Below are 14,747 nucleotides of genomic sequence, written 5' to 3'. Positions count from 1 at the left end.
CATCAAATCAGCATATTAGAATGATTTCTGAAGGATCGTGTGACACTAAAGACTGGAGTAATGCTGGAATAAATTACATCAAGAATATTTCAATAGAAAAGTTATTTTAAATTGTAATATTTCACAATATAATACTGTATATATATATTTTTTTATCAAATATTCGATGGTGAGCAGAAGCAATGCATTTCAAAAACATTTTAAAAAACCTAACATTTTAAGGCTTGTGTATTTTTATTTCATTTATGGGAAATAAATGTTTTATCATACATCAACATTTGATCTCAAACTAACTCACCCTTACTAATTGATAGCTAAATTCAGGCTACATTTTTTAATATTTTATTTGATTTAATATTTATTGATAGAATAAAAACATTTTAAGATTTCATTCCCATGACTTATTTATGGCTGGACAACTTAAAGAAAAAAGAAAAGGACAAGACCCATTCAATAAATAAATACATTTGAAGACGACGACGACGACGACAATAACCTCCATTTTTAGAAACCATTTACAAGTTTTATTTATCAAGTTCACACACTTCAAAACTGGGGTAGAGGGGGTCATTGCAAAGAGGTCTAATAAATTGCCAGTACTATGAATTAAACTCCAAAACTACCATTAATTACAGGCAAGCTTAAAGTTTTTTGTTCCTTCTTGTCTTTTAAAAGTAGTTTTTAATACATGTATTTATACAAGTTCACTGAATAAATGCATCAAATAAGAAACCAGTTCCAAATTAGACATTACAAAAAATACATTGTTTTATACAGACACAGAAAAGCAGATGATCAAATATTGACCAATAATATTTATTTCCTTTTCACTTATCAAAAAAGTTAACCTGACATCTATTTCTCCAAACGGTAAAAAGCAATATACAGCATTATGTAAAAGACATTAAGAGAGAATTGCTTTTGAAGAGTCAGTCAGCTGATTTGGTTACCAAAGAGAGCGGCTGGGACTGGAACAAAGCATGATGGGAGTGAAGAGCGGCCTGATGGAACGGGGAGGGCGGAGACAGGAGCGAGGCATGCAGGGAAGCCAAGGGGAGTGGCCGAGACAGAAGAGGCGGAGTTGACTGTCTGCCTGAGGCGCTGGTTGGCTGGGAGGAGGAGGATGTTGAAGAGGAGGATGATGATGAGGAGGAGGGTTTGGAGAGCAGAGGGAAGTGATGGTGGCGGTCGGGTTTGGTGGTGAGTGACAGCGGCTGGGCCTGCTCAGAGTGAGTAGGGGCGGGAGCGGCGGGCGAGGCCAGGGCTGCCGAGGGTGTGGCTGGAGAGTCCAGCATGCTGCCGTGAGAGGAGGCCGGGCTGTCAATCATCTTCTCCTGAGGGAGGTACTGCACACACGGCTTCTTATTCCGTACAGAGAAATCTGAAAGAGGACGGAAATCACGCAATATGAATGGCAAGAATTTCTAACCGTTCAGAGTTTAAACAACCGCAGAGATGAGACCAAATTTACCCAGAAACAGGGAGGTCATGATACACTTACAGAAACCTCAACTGCAATTTTAAAAAATTCATCACAAATCAAGAAATGTTTTTTAAAGTCTTTTTAGATCCAGAGATATTTTCGGGACAATTAAGCACATTTTCCCACCAAATTCTCATTGGTGCAATGCATCTGAATATTTTAAGAGACGATCACACTACACACATTTCACTCCATTGACTTCTATTCATACACTTTAATGCTAAAGACTGGAAACGCAAGTTCACGCAAAAGACGTTTCGCAATTCGCTACGTTCTAAAGTTCAAGTTTGGTAAACCTGAATCTGAAGAAAAGATTGATATGTCAAGGCGTGACCTCTTAGCTGAATTTAAAAAACAATTTTATGGAATTCAAGTTGATTAGTCAAAGTGTTTTTGAATAACACACAAACAAAATTGACGAAGAACACGCCAAAATGGACGTGAGGCTACATCTCCTGTATCCTGCTTAAGCGTATTTTAACCAAATTTGGTTTGTGTTATAATAATTATGACATGAGGGTATCTGCACAGTTTCGGCAGAAGATTATTTTTTTTCTTTTGAGCGGTTTGCATTACATTAATAAGAATCTGGTGGAAAATGTACTTAATTGTCATGTTGCTTCATTATCCTTATGCAAAATATTTGATTTTGGGGTGAAATATGACCTAGACATGTTCTTCTTTGCAGCTTTAATGAGATTCACCCATACAATACTCAACACAAAATGGAAATGGCGTTTATTGATGTCACGGTACTCAAATGGTGGACGTAGTCGTGGATGAGATCACAATGAAGAGTGGGCTGACTTCTACAGTTCTGACACTGGCTGTCTAAGAGGACACTCTTGCTTTAAAAACAGCTAAACGGGCACTACAGAAGGCACACTAACATACACCCGTCACAATGAACACTTAGCAATGCATGCTTACATCTCACTCCCACATTCATCAGATTGGTCCACTGTTTTAAACAGACACTGATTCACATGGCCTCTCATTGCTAATGGCGCAAGATGATGAAAATACAGCAAGACGTGGTGCAACTGCCAAAGACGTCCATTTGTTGCATGTGTATGTAAATCAATGATTAAACAACAGAAGAAAAAAGAGCGTATCCTGTGTGAACAGCCCCTAAGCCTGCAGACATACTGTACCTGCCTGTGCTAGCACTGGACCTCATAAGCTGCATGTTAGCAAGGAGGAGAGAGCGCGGTTAGAAATGGACAAGGCGAGAGAGAAAAGGCTGTGCTGTGTGTGTGTGCGTGTGTCCTCACCCTCTGGTGTTGAGTCTGTCTTATTATCTCTCTTCCTCTTCTTCCGCTTGCCCTGAATAGAAAAAATACAGAAAGAGAAACAGAGGGCGAGAGAGATGGAAATAGAGTTAGAGCGATAAATACAGAATGAAGTAAAATAATAATACAGAATGGACAAAAGCATCAAAGTGCAGTTATATAATATAAAGAATATTCGGCACTTTCCATGAATAGGGTTTAAAATTAGGCCTAATATTCTTTAACAAATGATTAGTGAATAGAGGTAGTGAAGATGTCAACCTCAGGTGGTTAAAATTAATATTAGTTTGTTCCTTTTCTATTAGGTTTGTGACTAAATGCCAGTCACTCTGTGTTTTCATTCTAGTAAAAAACATGAAATAACCATCCAAATTAACTAGACTAAGTTATAATATAACAATAACAAAACATAGACCATTTATCATCCAAGAAAAACAGAGTAACAGGGTCAGCATTCTAATTATTGTGAATTAAAACTAAAACCATACAAAATTGTGTTACTTGAAATAAAATAAACAATAAGTCACCGTTTCAAATCTAATTTAGTACTAAAATAACTAAAAGCTGAAATAAAAATGAATAAACTATATAGAGGTTTTAAAAAATCTAATAAAAATTACAACAATTACAAATCAAAACAATTACTAAAACAACAATTTCTTAACATTTAAAATCTAAATTTAATCGTAAATAAAAAACAATACTAAAACACTGGTTATAAATACACTAAGGCTAGGTAGTTTAGGACAGAATGTTTATTAGTTATTACTGATAAACTTACATTTCCCAAAAATCAAAAGAATATTTGTTTGATGTTTCTTTTCTTTTTTTAATTACATTTTTTTTTCTACAAGGATCCGTATACAACAGATTATGATGCATAATTGATTTAAGAAGATCTGTAAGACCAATAATGGTGATGTTGTACAGATTTTTGATGTATTACACATTATTTAAAAAATCATGGGATTTGTGTCTCTACTGCTTTACAAGAACAGCAAGTGAAACCCAACTGTACCGTATTGATGGAAAGTAGCGTTTGACAGCATACAAATGAGAGCACGTGTGCTGAAACTGTCTGACTCACATAGTTATCTCGCGCAGACCAGCCAGGGTAGAGTTGAGAGTGCAGCTGCCTCTCTTTCCTGGCCAGATCGTAGTATTTGGCCTGTTCCTCTCGTGATAGAGAATGCCACTGTAAACACAAACACCACAGTAAGCCAAAGGCCAAAAAAACACTTATACTGCACACACACACGCCATTAACACAACACCCGTACCAGTGTGACCACACATCCATGCGTTGTGTGTACATGCAACAAACGTGCAAAAATAGTTACACACTAATGTTCAAAGATATTTTCATTTTTGTACGTCTTTATGCTCACCAAAGCTGCATTTATTTGATCAAAAATGCAGTAAAAACTAATATTTATATATATACATACACATTTATGAAATAATGAACGGTCGATTTACAGGCGAGTAGGCGATGTGTTGATGTTGTGGGACACATTAGCATTTACACAACAAATGTATGTTTGGATCACATTTACCCCAGCATTTGTTTCTGACCACTTATTCAATATGGGTGTTCATATGAGGACTAAACGGTTTACTCACCCTGCGGCCGAGGATCTGGTTGATGGCGGCACTTTCTTTCAGTGTGCACTCGGCCACCACTTTAGCCCTCATCTCTTTCATATAGAGCATGAAGGCATTTAGGGGCTTCTTTATGTGAGGTTTCTTGTCCTCCTCCTTCTTAGTCGGGACTGGAGACTTTCTGCAAACACACACGACAGGTGGGTCAGCCTTTGTACAGGATGTGTGTGTGTGTGTGTGTGTGTGTGTGCGCGTGAAGGAGTGACAGTGAGAAAAACGGATATGGAGGAGTGTATGTATAATGGTGGCAAGCTGGTAGACAAAACCGTGATAAACATATCTTCTCCAAAATATCACCGAGTCATTTGGAGGTGAGGGTGTGAAGCAAATGCTGTTAGCCGTTAGTAATAAAAAAAGGGTGCTTGTCAGTTATAAGCAAAAGGGAAGCGTGTTGTATGAGTGTGCTTACGTATTAGCCGCTGGGCTGAGTTCTCCATTGGGCTCTTGTTTAATAGCCGGCGAGACGATGGCTGGGTGAGGGATGCCTGTCTGATGAAGGCCGTGAGGATGATGAGGAACGATATGAGGAGAAAAGCGACTGGACACCAAACTGCAAAGAAAGAAAGTGGCAAATAAGCATTACTGTATTCTGAAACAAAGGAAAGCACATCTGCACCCTCCAAACAGGATTTTGGACTTTGCTAAACTTGAATCTGTATTTCCCACATGAGCACCAAGGCTAAACATGTGCAAACCACTAAATCATTGCTCTGAGTACATTTACACACCTGCTCACCTTGCACACTTTGATCTTTAACCCTTAAAGGGACAGTTCATCCAAAAATGTAATTCTGTCACACGTCAGACACAAGTCAAAGACTGACACGTAAGAGAAAAAAATAGTAGAATTAAGCCGTTATTTTTGTTTTCTTTGCACAGTTGAACCACTGATGACTATTTTAATGTCCTTACTACCTTTCTGGGCCTTCAGTTACATTGCCATCTATGGAGGATCAGAAAGCTCTCGGATTTCAAAAATATCTTAATTTGAAGATGAATGAAGGTCTTATGGGTTTGGAACGACATGGGGGTGAGTAATTAATGACAGAATTACTATGACTCAAACATCCCATAATAATACTTAAAATTCAACGATAGGTCTTTAAGAAGACCAAAAATGAGTTATTTTTCTCACCCTCAACCTGTATAAGTTTCTTTTTTATGTAGCACATAAAATAAGATATTTTGTTGAATGTTGGTAACTGAACAGTCACTGGTACCCATTGATTTTTATAATATAGAAACTAATACTATGGAAGTCTAGACCAGAAACTGTTTGGTTACCAACATTGTTCAAAATATTTCTTCTGTTTTTAGCAGACGAAGGAAACTCATACAGATTTGGAACAACCTGAGGGTAAGTAAATGACAGAATTTTCATTTTTGGGTGAACTATGCTGTGTCTAGACTAAGGCACACTCCTGTTTCTATTCATGTGTTATATTCAGTCCAAATAAAGTACCAGCTGAAAAGCTCTTTTATCCGCTCCTGTTACAGGTGAAGTATGGGATTGCTGTGGTAACGCAAAAAGCATAACACTCCAGACCAAATTCCAAGGAAACCACTTCCTACAACAGCTGAATGGGACACGGTTCTGATCCCAGCACCTAGAGCTTCTACTGAGGCAAACGCACAATGAAGGCCTGTCATCATCCAGAGCCAGAAAAAGTGACCAATGTTCCTCCTTCCTCTTTAACTCTTTTATTAAATGAAAAAATCTCTGAATTACAGTTGGCGTCAGCACAAGGATACCAGGAAGAGACTTCATTAACTGCATGTTTCCACATGATAAGCTTCTGCAGACTAAAAGCAGTCTCCTCAAAAGGAGAATTTAGACCGAAAGTATGTATATCAGTAGAAATGCATGTGATTGGGAATTTCATGTGAGAAGCTGCTGGGTTTGAAAGCGATTTCTGTGTGAGCTGTGCTTCATATATTTCATATACAACATTGGCATTATACAATGGATCTTTTTTGCTTGTGAAATTTCAGTATTGTTCAATCATATGAATGTAAAGCAGATATTGCTTTTCAATTCAGGACCAAATGGAAGGAGAGACTGAATCAAACACTCAATACGTCTCTTCTCAAAGTAACTACAGAAAGTGTAGTTTCTGTATCACAAAAATACCAACGGAGAAGCGAGCAGGGTTGGGCTTGCGCTCGCTTATACTGACATTGGTTGTAAAGGTCTGGAGGAGGACGGACTATTGATCACTATGAACTCTGTATGAATAATTCAAGAATCCCTCACACACACACACAACAGGAGAAGCTCAGTACAGATCATTCTTATTTAATCCAGTGCTACTGCTAAATTAAGAGCAGTTCTTGTCGATTCAGATCCATTTCATCTTGAGCGTGTACGACTGTGAAATAAACTCCAAACAGACTCTTCCAAGCATGTGTCTTGGTTTAGAAACAGCAGAGTTAAATAGTGCAGCTGATGTACAGAGGTAAAATGGAAGACTACAGTAAATGTTAAAAGAAGAATCCCCTGTTAAGGTTACATGACCACCCAAAAGAGGAAAAATTAAGAAAAACATGGATTATGGCAGTTGTACGGCACTGCATTTCTCACACAACTTAAAAATAAGACTACAGATTCATTCATTCAACAAACTAGCAAACAAAAATGAAATGGTTACACTATTTTTAGGTGACATTGTTTGTGTAATTGCACAAATAAGTGCTAATGTTAATGACTTAAATGTACTTACTATAGGGATAAGGTTAGGGTTTGTTTTAGGGTTACTTGCTTGTGATTTTGCATAATTTACTGTTATTACTATAATAAGTACATGTAACGCGTGTAACACCTTAAATACAGTGTTACCTAATTATAATTGAACATTTATCACTCAAAGCAATTTGTACTTGTTTTCAGGTTTCACCATTTTCATTTTGTATCTTGCTAATGCAAAATTTATCCTGCTACATTTAAATGGAAATACATCAACAAACTCTGTGAAAATAGTTAAAAATGTGTTATGGAATCAATCTGCAAAACACACAACTCACCTGGACATGGATGCGTTCATGGCAAGAGTTGGGTAAGGGTGACGGAAACCCCCGGCGGTGATGGGATACATGGGTTGACCCTGCCTGAGATGCACAGAGAGAGACTGTGAATCAGTATGAATCAGGGTGTGTGGAGAGTAGCTAAGTCTGTGGGATACTCACTGTGGGACGAGCCACCCTAATGGGTGAGGGATCTGCCCCATGGCCCCAGGGGACAGGGGGTAGTAGGGGGACAGCTCTGAGGGGTGAGGGGTCCGAGGAATACCTGAACCAGAGGTACACAGTCAGTCAGTCAGTCACATGACGGAGGACAAAGAGTCCAGTTAAAACCAAGTAGAGTGTGCAGTACCTGTCTTTGGGTCCAGGATCTCCGGCGAGAGGTGGGCTGGAGGAGTTCCTGGAGAAAAGTGTTCATTGCTGTAGGTGATGAGGGGGGTCAGGGGGTGCATGTGAGCATGCTGGACCACCGGGACCTTATTAGACTAAAAGAGAGAATGAAACAGGATCAGGTCCTGACTCTTTATAAAGACAGAAAATCAAAACAGACTTTTTTTTTCCAGCATTGTTTGCAAGGGTGAGGATTCCTATTGCTTACACGTAGGGTTAATGAGTTAAACAGTTTGAAATGGGAATAATTATAGCAAATAATTCAATAATTCAAGACCAAGTAATTCTATGGAATGCAAACGTGCCTGTTCCCTTTTTTTGTCGTCTTGGTTCCAGAAGTACTTTCCCGTTCTTTTTTTTTTTTCAGTATTCTTTCAAGAGTTATAAGCCATGAATCAAACCATCCAGCTACAAGGTCAACCACAATACCACAAACTATTATTTGAAACAAAAAAAATAAATAAGGAGATTTCTTTGTAAAATCATGTGAAATGTTATTTTTTTTCCTACCAGGAATTCTGATGTTAAACACTATAATTTACAAAAAGTTTTTAATATAAATTGTTCAAAATCAATTCTCCTACAGAGAAACTTAATGGTATCTCCAGAATCTGACTCGTGCACTCCATTTCACATTAGATTATTTTTGCTTTTTTTACATATAAATGCACGTGCAATAAATGCATGACTCAAACTAGACACCCATAAAGCTCTGTTTACTCAATTAGCATCTTTGTTCTTTTGTTTTTAGGCTATTTGCTTAATAGCTTGTAATGAGTTTCTTTGCTCTTTATTTTACTACCGACTATTTACTTGTCTTGAATAGAGAATCTGAAGTAGATGCTTGAACATGACTTAATTGAGAAATACGTGAAAGACACTTGCCATTGTTTCCACTTAATTAGTTGTGCTGTGTGTTTAGCAGAAGTGTGTCAGCTGTAAACTACACTGCTTCTTGTGTAAAGAATAGTTGTGTATGAGAGGACATATAAATGATGAAATATATCAGTATGTATGTGTGACGAGCATGAAGCATGAATCTGGCCGTGCTCCAAGGAATGCTGGGAGAGCTTAGCTTCACACCCAATGCCACACCAAAGCCCTGTGTACACAGCATGTACTTCACAACACTCACTCAACACAGGACGACATTACACTGTGGTGCATGATGCACACGTACAGCATGTGATTATGACACTCAATGTAATGAAACCTGAATCTACACCAATGACTGAAGTTGCACAAACTAGTTCACATTTGTCTGTTTGTTAGCAGAAGCGAGCGAGAGATGTTGTGGTTCGGGCAACACATCTGTAGGACTGAGGAATGACTGCATCAATATTTCATCATCCTGAAAACATTGCTGAAACCACAGCGATGTGATTCTGGAGTTTGCTTTATAAGGTGGGGAAAGAAAATCTAGACCATCTCATTCATCACTCCACAACCTTTATTTCCATGACAATCTGGTGGCCGGGATAATGTTGGCACAACAGTTTGGTAGAAAAACTACTTTGGTTGTTTATTTTTCAAAGTACAATATGATTTTGTTACAACACTGATATCCCCAGTGTGATATGGAAACATAACCAAGTAAGCCATTTTTTCCTAAAAACAAACAAACAAATAAAAACTAACACCAAGGAACACCAATATTGAAGTTGATTATTTTATATTAGTATGTCATAGCCTAAAACTAATCAAATGGATGGTTTTAATATAAAATATTGTGATTAGAAATAAAATGAATTGTTAATGCAACATTAGAACAAATGGTTATTAAGTTTGAAATTGCTAAAGATTATATTTAACAGTGTAACAGTGGTTCTCAACTTGTCTCAAAAAAACAAGCATTAAAATAAAATAAAATCTTTTATTTTTAAAATCATTTCTAAAGTGTGATTTGTAGACCTGGAAAAGTCTAATTAATACAATCTTAAAACTCCATGGGCATGTTTACAATATATAATATCAATATACATTTTTCTACTTATGCCCAGCTTTAAATGACGTTATTTGGGAAAAAAATTGCAAGCAAAAAATATTTTTAAAATCCTTATCCAGTAAATCCTAAACAACTGGAAAATCATAGGGCCTTTGATTATTGTTGTACACAGAGGAAGTCAAAATGTTGAAAACCCCTGCTCTGACAACAAATGTAATTTAAATAAGAGAACTGAGTGTGCAAAAAATGGCAAAATGAGTGTGCACAATTATACAATATTGGCCAATATTCTATATTGTACCAGATAATAAATTAAACGCTACACCTACAAAGTCGCAAATGCATTTGACTTGACTTAACATGCTTTTGAATGCAACAATGTTCAATAAAAGACTTAAATGGTTGATAAAAAAATTGATATGACAGGTGTTTGAAAGAGAGCCGGTGTAAAATAAGAGGTCCTGGTGAAGTCAGCTGAAAAGGAAAGTGGAGAAAGTTATTTGAAAACAAAATCTTTTCTTTTTAACAAGTAGATCAATGTGTCTTACATGTCTTAATTTCATGTCTAATATCTTGTTTTCTTACGTCTTAATCAAAATCCTGTCAACAGGGGGCAGACTACAGCGGGGACGTACAATCTGTGGCGCTGAAAGACCAACAGCTTTAAAATTCACTAACAAGCTGTCAACTATTTCCCAGCAGCCACTGCCAAGTTGAGGGCACTTTGGTATTCACGATCTACAGGGCACGAGTGTGAGAGTACGTGAAAAATCAGAGCTGCAGAACGAAAAGCTAAACGCGTTAGTGTGGGTCTGGAGCTGGCAGAGGTCTGTGGCGGTCTGGCCAAGAGGGCACGGCTCTGCTGGGCCGGGCAGAGGAGAGCGGCCTGCTGTTGGCCGTGGAGGCCGTGTTCAAGAGGGTAGGAGGATTTCGCTCAGCCAAACATGATTCTCAATCCTTCACATCTGAGATAAATTACTAGGCAAACAGCCCCTGGGTACAAGAGTAACCAACAAACCAAACAACCTCCTGAGCCGTGTGTGTGTGTGTGTGTGTGTGTGTTGCTCTTTCCTTTCCAGTGGGAGGTTCTGAGTCTTTGAGGAGTCTTTTCAAAAAAGGAGGAAAGAAAAAAAAGGACAGAAAAGGAAAAAAGGAGAAGCATGGCATGCTGGGATAGCTGAGACTTGTTTGTCACTGAGGCAGGAAGCGGATGTAAGAGTGGGCAGAACATGACATCAGCATTTAGAGGGACACACACACACAAACAAAGACACAGAAAGTTTAGGTACTCTTAGCAAAGACTCTTAGTATTTTCAGTATTACAGCAGCTACACGCACAGAAAAACAGAACAAATATAACAAACATAACAATCGCTGAAATTTAATGACTGTTAAATTTAAACAAAATGTACTAGAAAAACAAAAATTAAAAACTAAATATCTACTGATAAATAAATATCCAATAGATTATGTAATTTTTTGCAGTCATTTTTTGATGGGAAACTGAGGCAGATTCGAACCTGCACTGCCAGCATGAGCTCAACAGCTCAATGTTTTAATAAAAAATATATTTTAAAAAATTGCGAATGATCTCTGTTGTTCAAATCCTATGAAATCAATGTTATTTGTTGCTAAACTATGTTTATTTAATTAAAATCATGAAACAATAACAACAATTTATTAAAAGTTTAAAAATGTGTTTTATATATATCATTATTTTATAATGTATTATATAAGTCCTATGTTTTATTTATTCTTTACTTCCAACAAATTCTCAGTTTTCCACTTTTTTGGACTTTAATTTTAATGGTTTAAATACATTTTAATGATCAGAAACAATGTCTAATCAACTGAATTCGCAAATGCAATGTTTTTCTCTTCACAGAAATTCTGTTTTGTATTTAAATCTTTTCTAGTAATCAAAAGATGATATAAGAAATTAATTAAATTAATAAAAATTAAACCTTATCACACTTTGGCATACAAAGTGTTACACAACAAATGAGTACTGTTAAAATTAAGACATGAAAAAAAATTGAGATTATTCCTTAAAACAAAATTGTAATAACTCATTATTATTGAGGTACGTTCTACTGTAACAGTGCTATACTTTATAATTACTCTCATAATTACTTCAGGTTAAAGGTAAGTCTTATTTTGGCAGGCAGTGTTGAAGAGCATTACAGAAATTATAGGACCCAACTGAAGGGCTTCAGTAAGCAAAAACAGGTCCAAATGAACACATAAAGAGCACACACACATATGTATAATATTTATATACATTTTAGATGCTACTGACATCTCCGTGCCTTTTTTGTGCATGGGACTCTGGGTTGTTTAGTGCCTTATGCAACAAACCTCAAAAGTTTGAGAGAAAATGAGTGAGAAAAACAGAGGATCATGGAAATATACGGCTGTTCCTTACTTCAAGAGCCACAATTCTCCACTGTGTTGTACTGAAAAACTCCCACGCAATCGGTGGTTGGTTGTGTACGATATGGATCCCAATCCCCAAGCCACAAAGCTTTCCCATCTGAGGCCTCGTCACTAGACTAACTTAATCAACTGGCCTAGCTTATCACATGCTGACACAGTAAAACAGTGAGGGCTCCGTTGCATTCACTCACACACACACACACACACACACACACACACACACATACATACACACAAAAGGTGGTGCAGTAGAATATCAAGCAAACCGGTCTTCTGAATTATTGAACATTCTGGAGTGAACTGAATAACACATTAGCATAGCGACCTTATGGGCTCAATCTGACAAAGCTCAATGTGTGAGTGTGTTTGTGAGAGGACGAGGGATTGGGAATGAAATAAAGGATGAATACTAACAGCGGATTGTCCTGTTTGTTTAATCCAGCTCTGTTGTTTTGTACAACTGTCAGAATTTGGAGGTCAAATGTAAAAAATAACGTCACAATTACGAAAAACAAAAGTTGCTTTTACAAGAAAATTTTATTTTTTCTTGCAACCGTTTCCTGTAATTGTAACTCATGTCACTGAATAGCTCTCATAACTGCAGTTTCTTGTAATTGTACTTGTAAATTGCAATTGCATGAAATAGTTACAATTCAGAGAAATAGTTGCAACTGAGAAGTAGCATTTATGAGAAAAATGTGCAATCCTGAGGAAAAACTGCAAATGAGATAAGTAGCAATTATGAGAAATAAAGTTGCAATTCTGATAACAAGTCGCAAATGTGATATGAGGTAGAAATGATGAGAAATTGTTTGCTTTTCCGAAAAGTTGTTGCAACTGTGCGTTATAAAAGAAAAAAAAAACAAAAAAAAAAAAACAAAGTCGTCACAATTTCGAGAAGGTAACAATTAAAAGAAATTGTTGCAATTCTGATGTTGCAACTGTCAGATATGAAGTAGCAATTATGAGAAATAAAGTCACAACTGAGATATGAAGTAGCAATTATGAGAAAAGGTGGGCAATTGAGAGATATGAGGTAGCGACTGTGAAATTTTTTTGCAATTCCGATAAAAAGTCGCAATTGAGAAATTAGATAACAATTGTGAGAAATAGCTGCGATTACAAGGAAAAAGTAGCAACTACAATTTTATTTATTTTTTATTTTGTTTTATTTATTTTTTTAACCGAAGCAAACACAAGCATCCATATATTGGGCTTCCAGCTGTGACGATGTTATATTCTAATGTGGGTTTTTATTGGCCAAAATATATACAATTTAATAATTTAATAAGCTATTCTTATTGGCTGAATAAGTTACAATTTCAATAATAAAAAGATGTCTAATGATCAACCTACACGGTTAGCACTGATCTCCATCTTTAGTATCACACGTGAGATATTTTTCAGGTATGCTGTGGTCACTTGTTGTTTGGTGATAGATTTCGCTCCCCGCAGGTCATATTCACGGCGCCATTCTCCTCCATAAATAAAAAACCTTAAAAACACACCTGAGCTCACCCTTCAGTCACCCTCTTCACGCCCTGATGCAAATTCCCCTCATCGAGTCTGACATTCAAGATCAGATGTTTTCTCAAACAATCCTCCAGCCAATGCCAAGGTTAAGCAAATCCCTTCGCTCCAGCTGTCGGCCGTAAAAAGGGGGCGTCCGGGGAGGAGGAACGCCACAGGAAGGAAGACTGCGCTCTCATCAAATCCTTAATACTCGCTGTTCAAGTACAGCTAATTTGATTGCCATTACCCGACTACACGTCGCATTTTCTGCTGATCCCGTAATGCGAGTGCATGATTTTATAACGTTATATTAAGCAAATAAAATAAAGGCCTAATGGCCAGGCTGGGTGGTGAGACAAGGCGCTCTGTGTTTTTTAAGGACAATCTCATGGTGTGCTTAGAGGTTAGAGAGAGTTCAGGGGTTACTGTGACAAAGCGAGTCTGAGCCGGATAGAGGAGACTGAAACAAACACACACACACACATGCAACTGAATGCCCTCTGGCTGCCAAAGACTCAATGATGACATTGTCAGTCATCCGCCTGTATTTATTATGTCATAATTTATTATGTCTCCCTGTCACAGGGACATTTCAGACTGAGTAAAAGCAACAATTCAATCATTAAAACCACTAATAGCTGCTAAGTAGCTGAACTGTCCTTTAAGTGCTGGGAATAACTGCTAATGGGGTAATGCTTTAAATTATCGCTTTGATTAGTCACAACTTAATCATATTTATTGTCAGTTTAAGGAAAAATCTAATTGTTTACAGTGTCATGAGACTCGGATTTACATTTTCATGTACAGGGAGCCCAAAAAGTATTTGGACACGAACGGCACACTTCAATTATAAAATCCATAAATAAATAAAAAATAACAATAATAAATAAATAAAAAAAACAGTATTAACCAAACTTTTCATAAAGATTTTAAGTTCAAAAAACAAAACTAAGAAGAATAGTAACTGCAAAGAAATGACATTTAGACAATTTAAAGAGTAACTTTGCTT

At 37.0% G+C, this 14,747-nt stretch overlaps 1 protein-coding gene across 1 annotated transcript in view; it reads right to left on the bottom strand.

Annotated features, from left to right (window-relative positions):
* Positions 1 to 498: 498 nt before the first annotated feature.
* The window catches only part of LOC306848722 (transcription factor 7-like 1-B), a 55,186-nt gene continuing 40,937 nt past the window's right edge, over positions 499 to 14,747 (bottom strand). Inside the window, exons 6-13 of the mRNA XM_079383448.1 lie at positions 7,808 to 7,940; positions 7,621 to 7,723; positions 7,459 to 7,542; positions 4,847 to 4,987; positions 4,399 to 4,558; positions 3,863 to 3,970; positions 2,758 to 2,809; positions 499 to 1,381 (exon numbers count right to left, since the gene is read on the bottom strand). Coding sequence (XP_079239574.1) covers positions 930 to 1,381; positions 2,758 to 2,809; positions 3,863 to 3,970; positions 4,399 to 4,558; positions 4,847 to 4,987; positions 7,459 to 7,542; positions 7,621 to 7,723; positions 7,808 to 7,940 — 1,233 coding nt within the window. The 3' untranslated portion in view covers positions 499 to 929. The remainder of the gene's footprint in view (positions 1,382 to 2,757; positions 2,810 to 3,862; positions 3,971 to 4,398; positions 4,559 to 4,846; positions 4,988 to 7,458; positions 7,543 to 7,620; positions 7,724 to 7,807; positions 7,941 to 14,747) is intronic.

The sequence above is a fragment of the Barbus barbus genome, assembly GCF_936440315.1.
Source record: "Barbus barbus genome assembly, chromosome: 28".
In the NCBI taxonomy this organism is placed as follows: Eukaryota; Metazoa; Chordata; class Actinopteri; order Cypriniformes; family Cyprinidae; genus Barbus; species Barbus barbus.
Note: the sequence above shows the minus strand (reverse complement) of the source record. Positions and strands in the feature narration are given on the sequence as shown.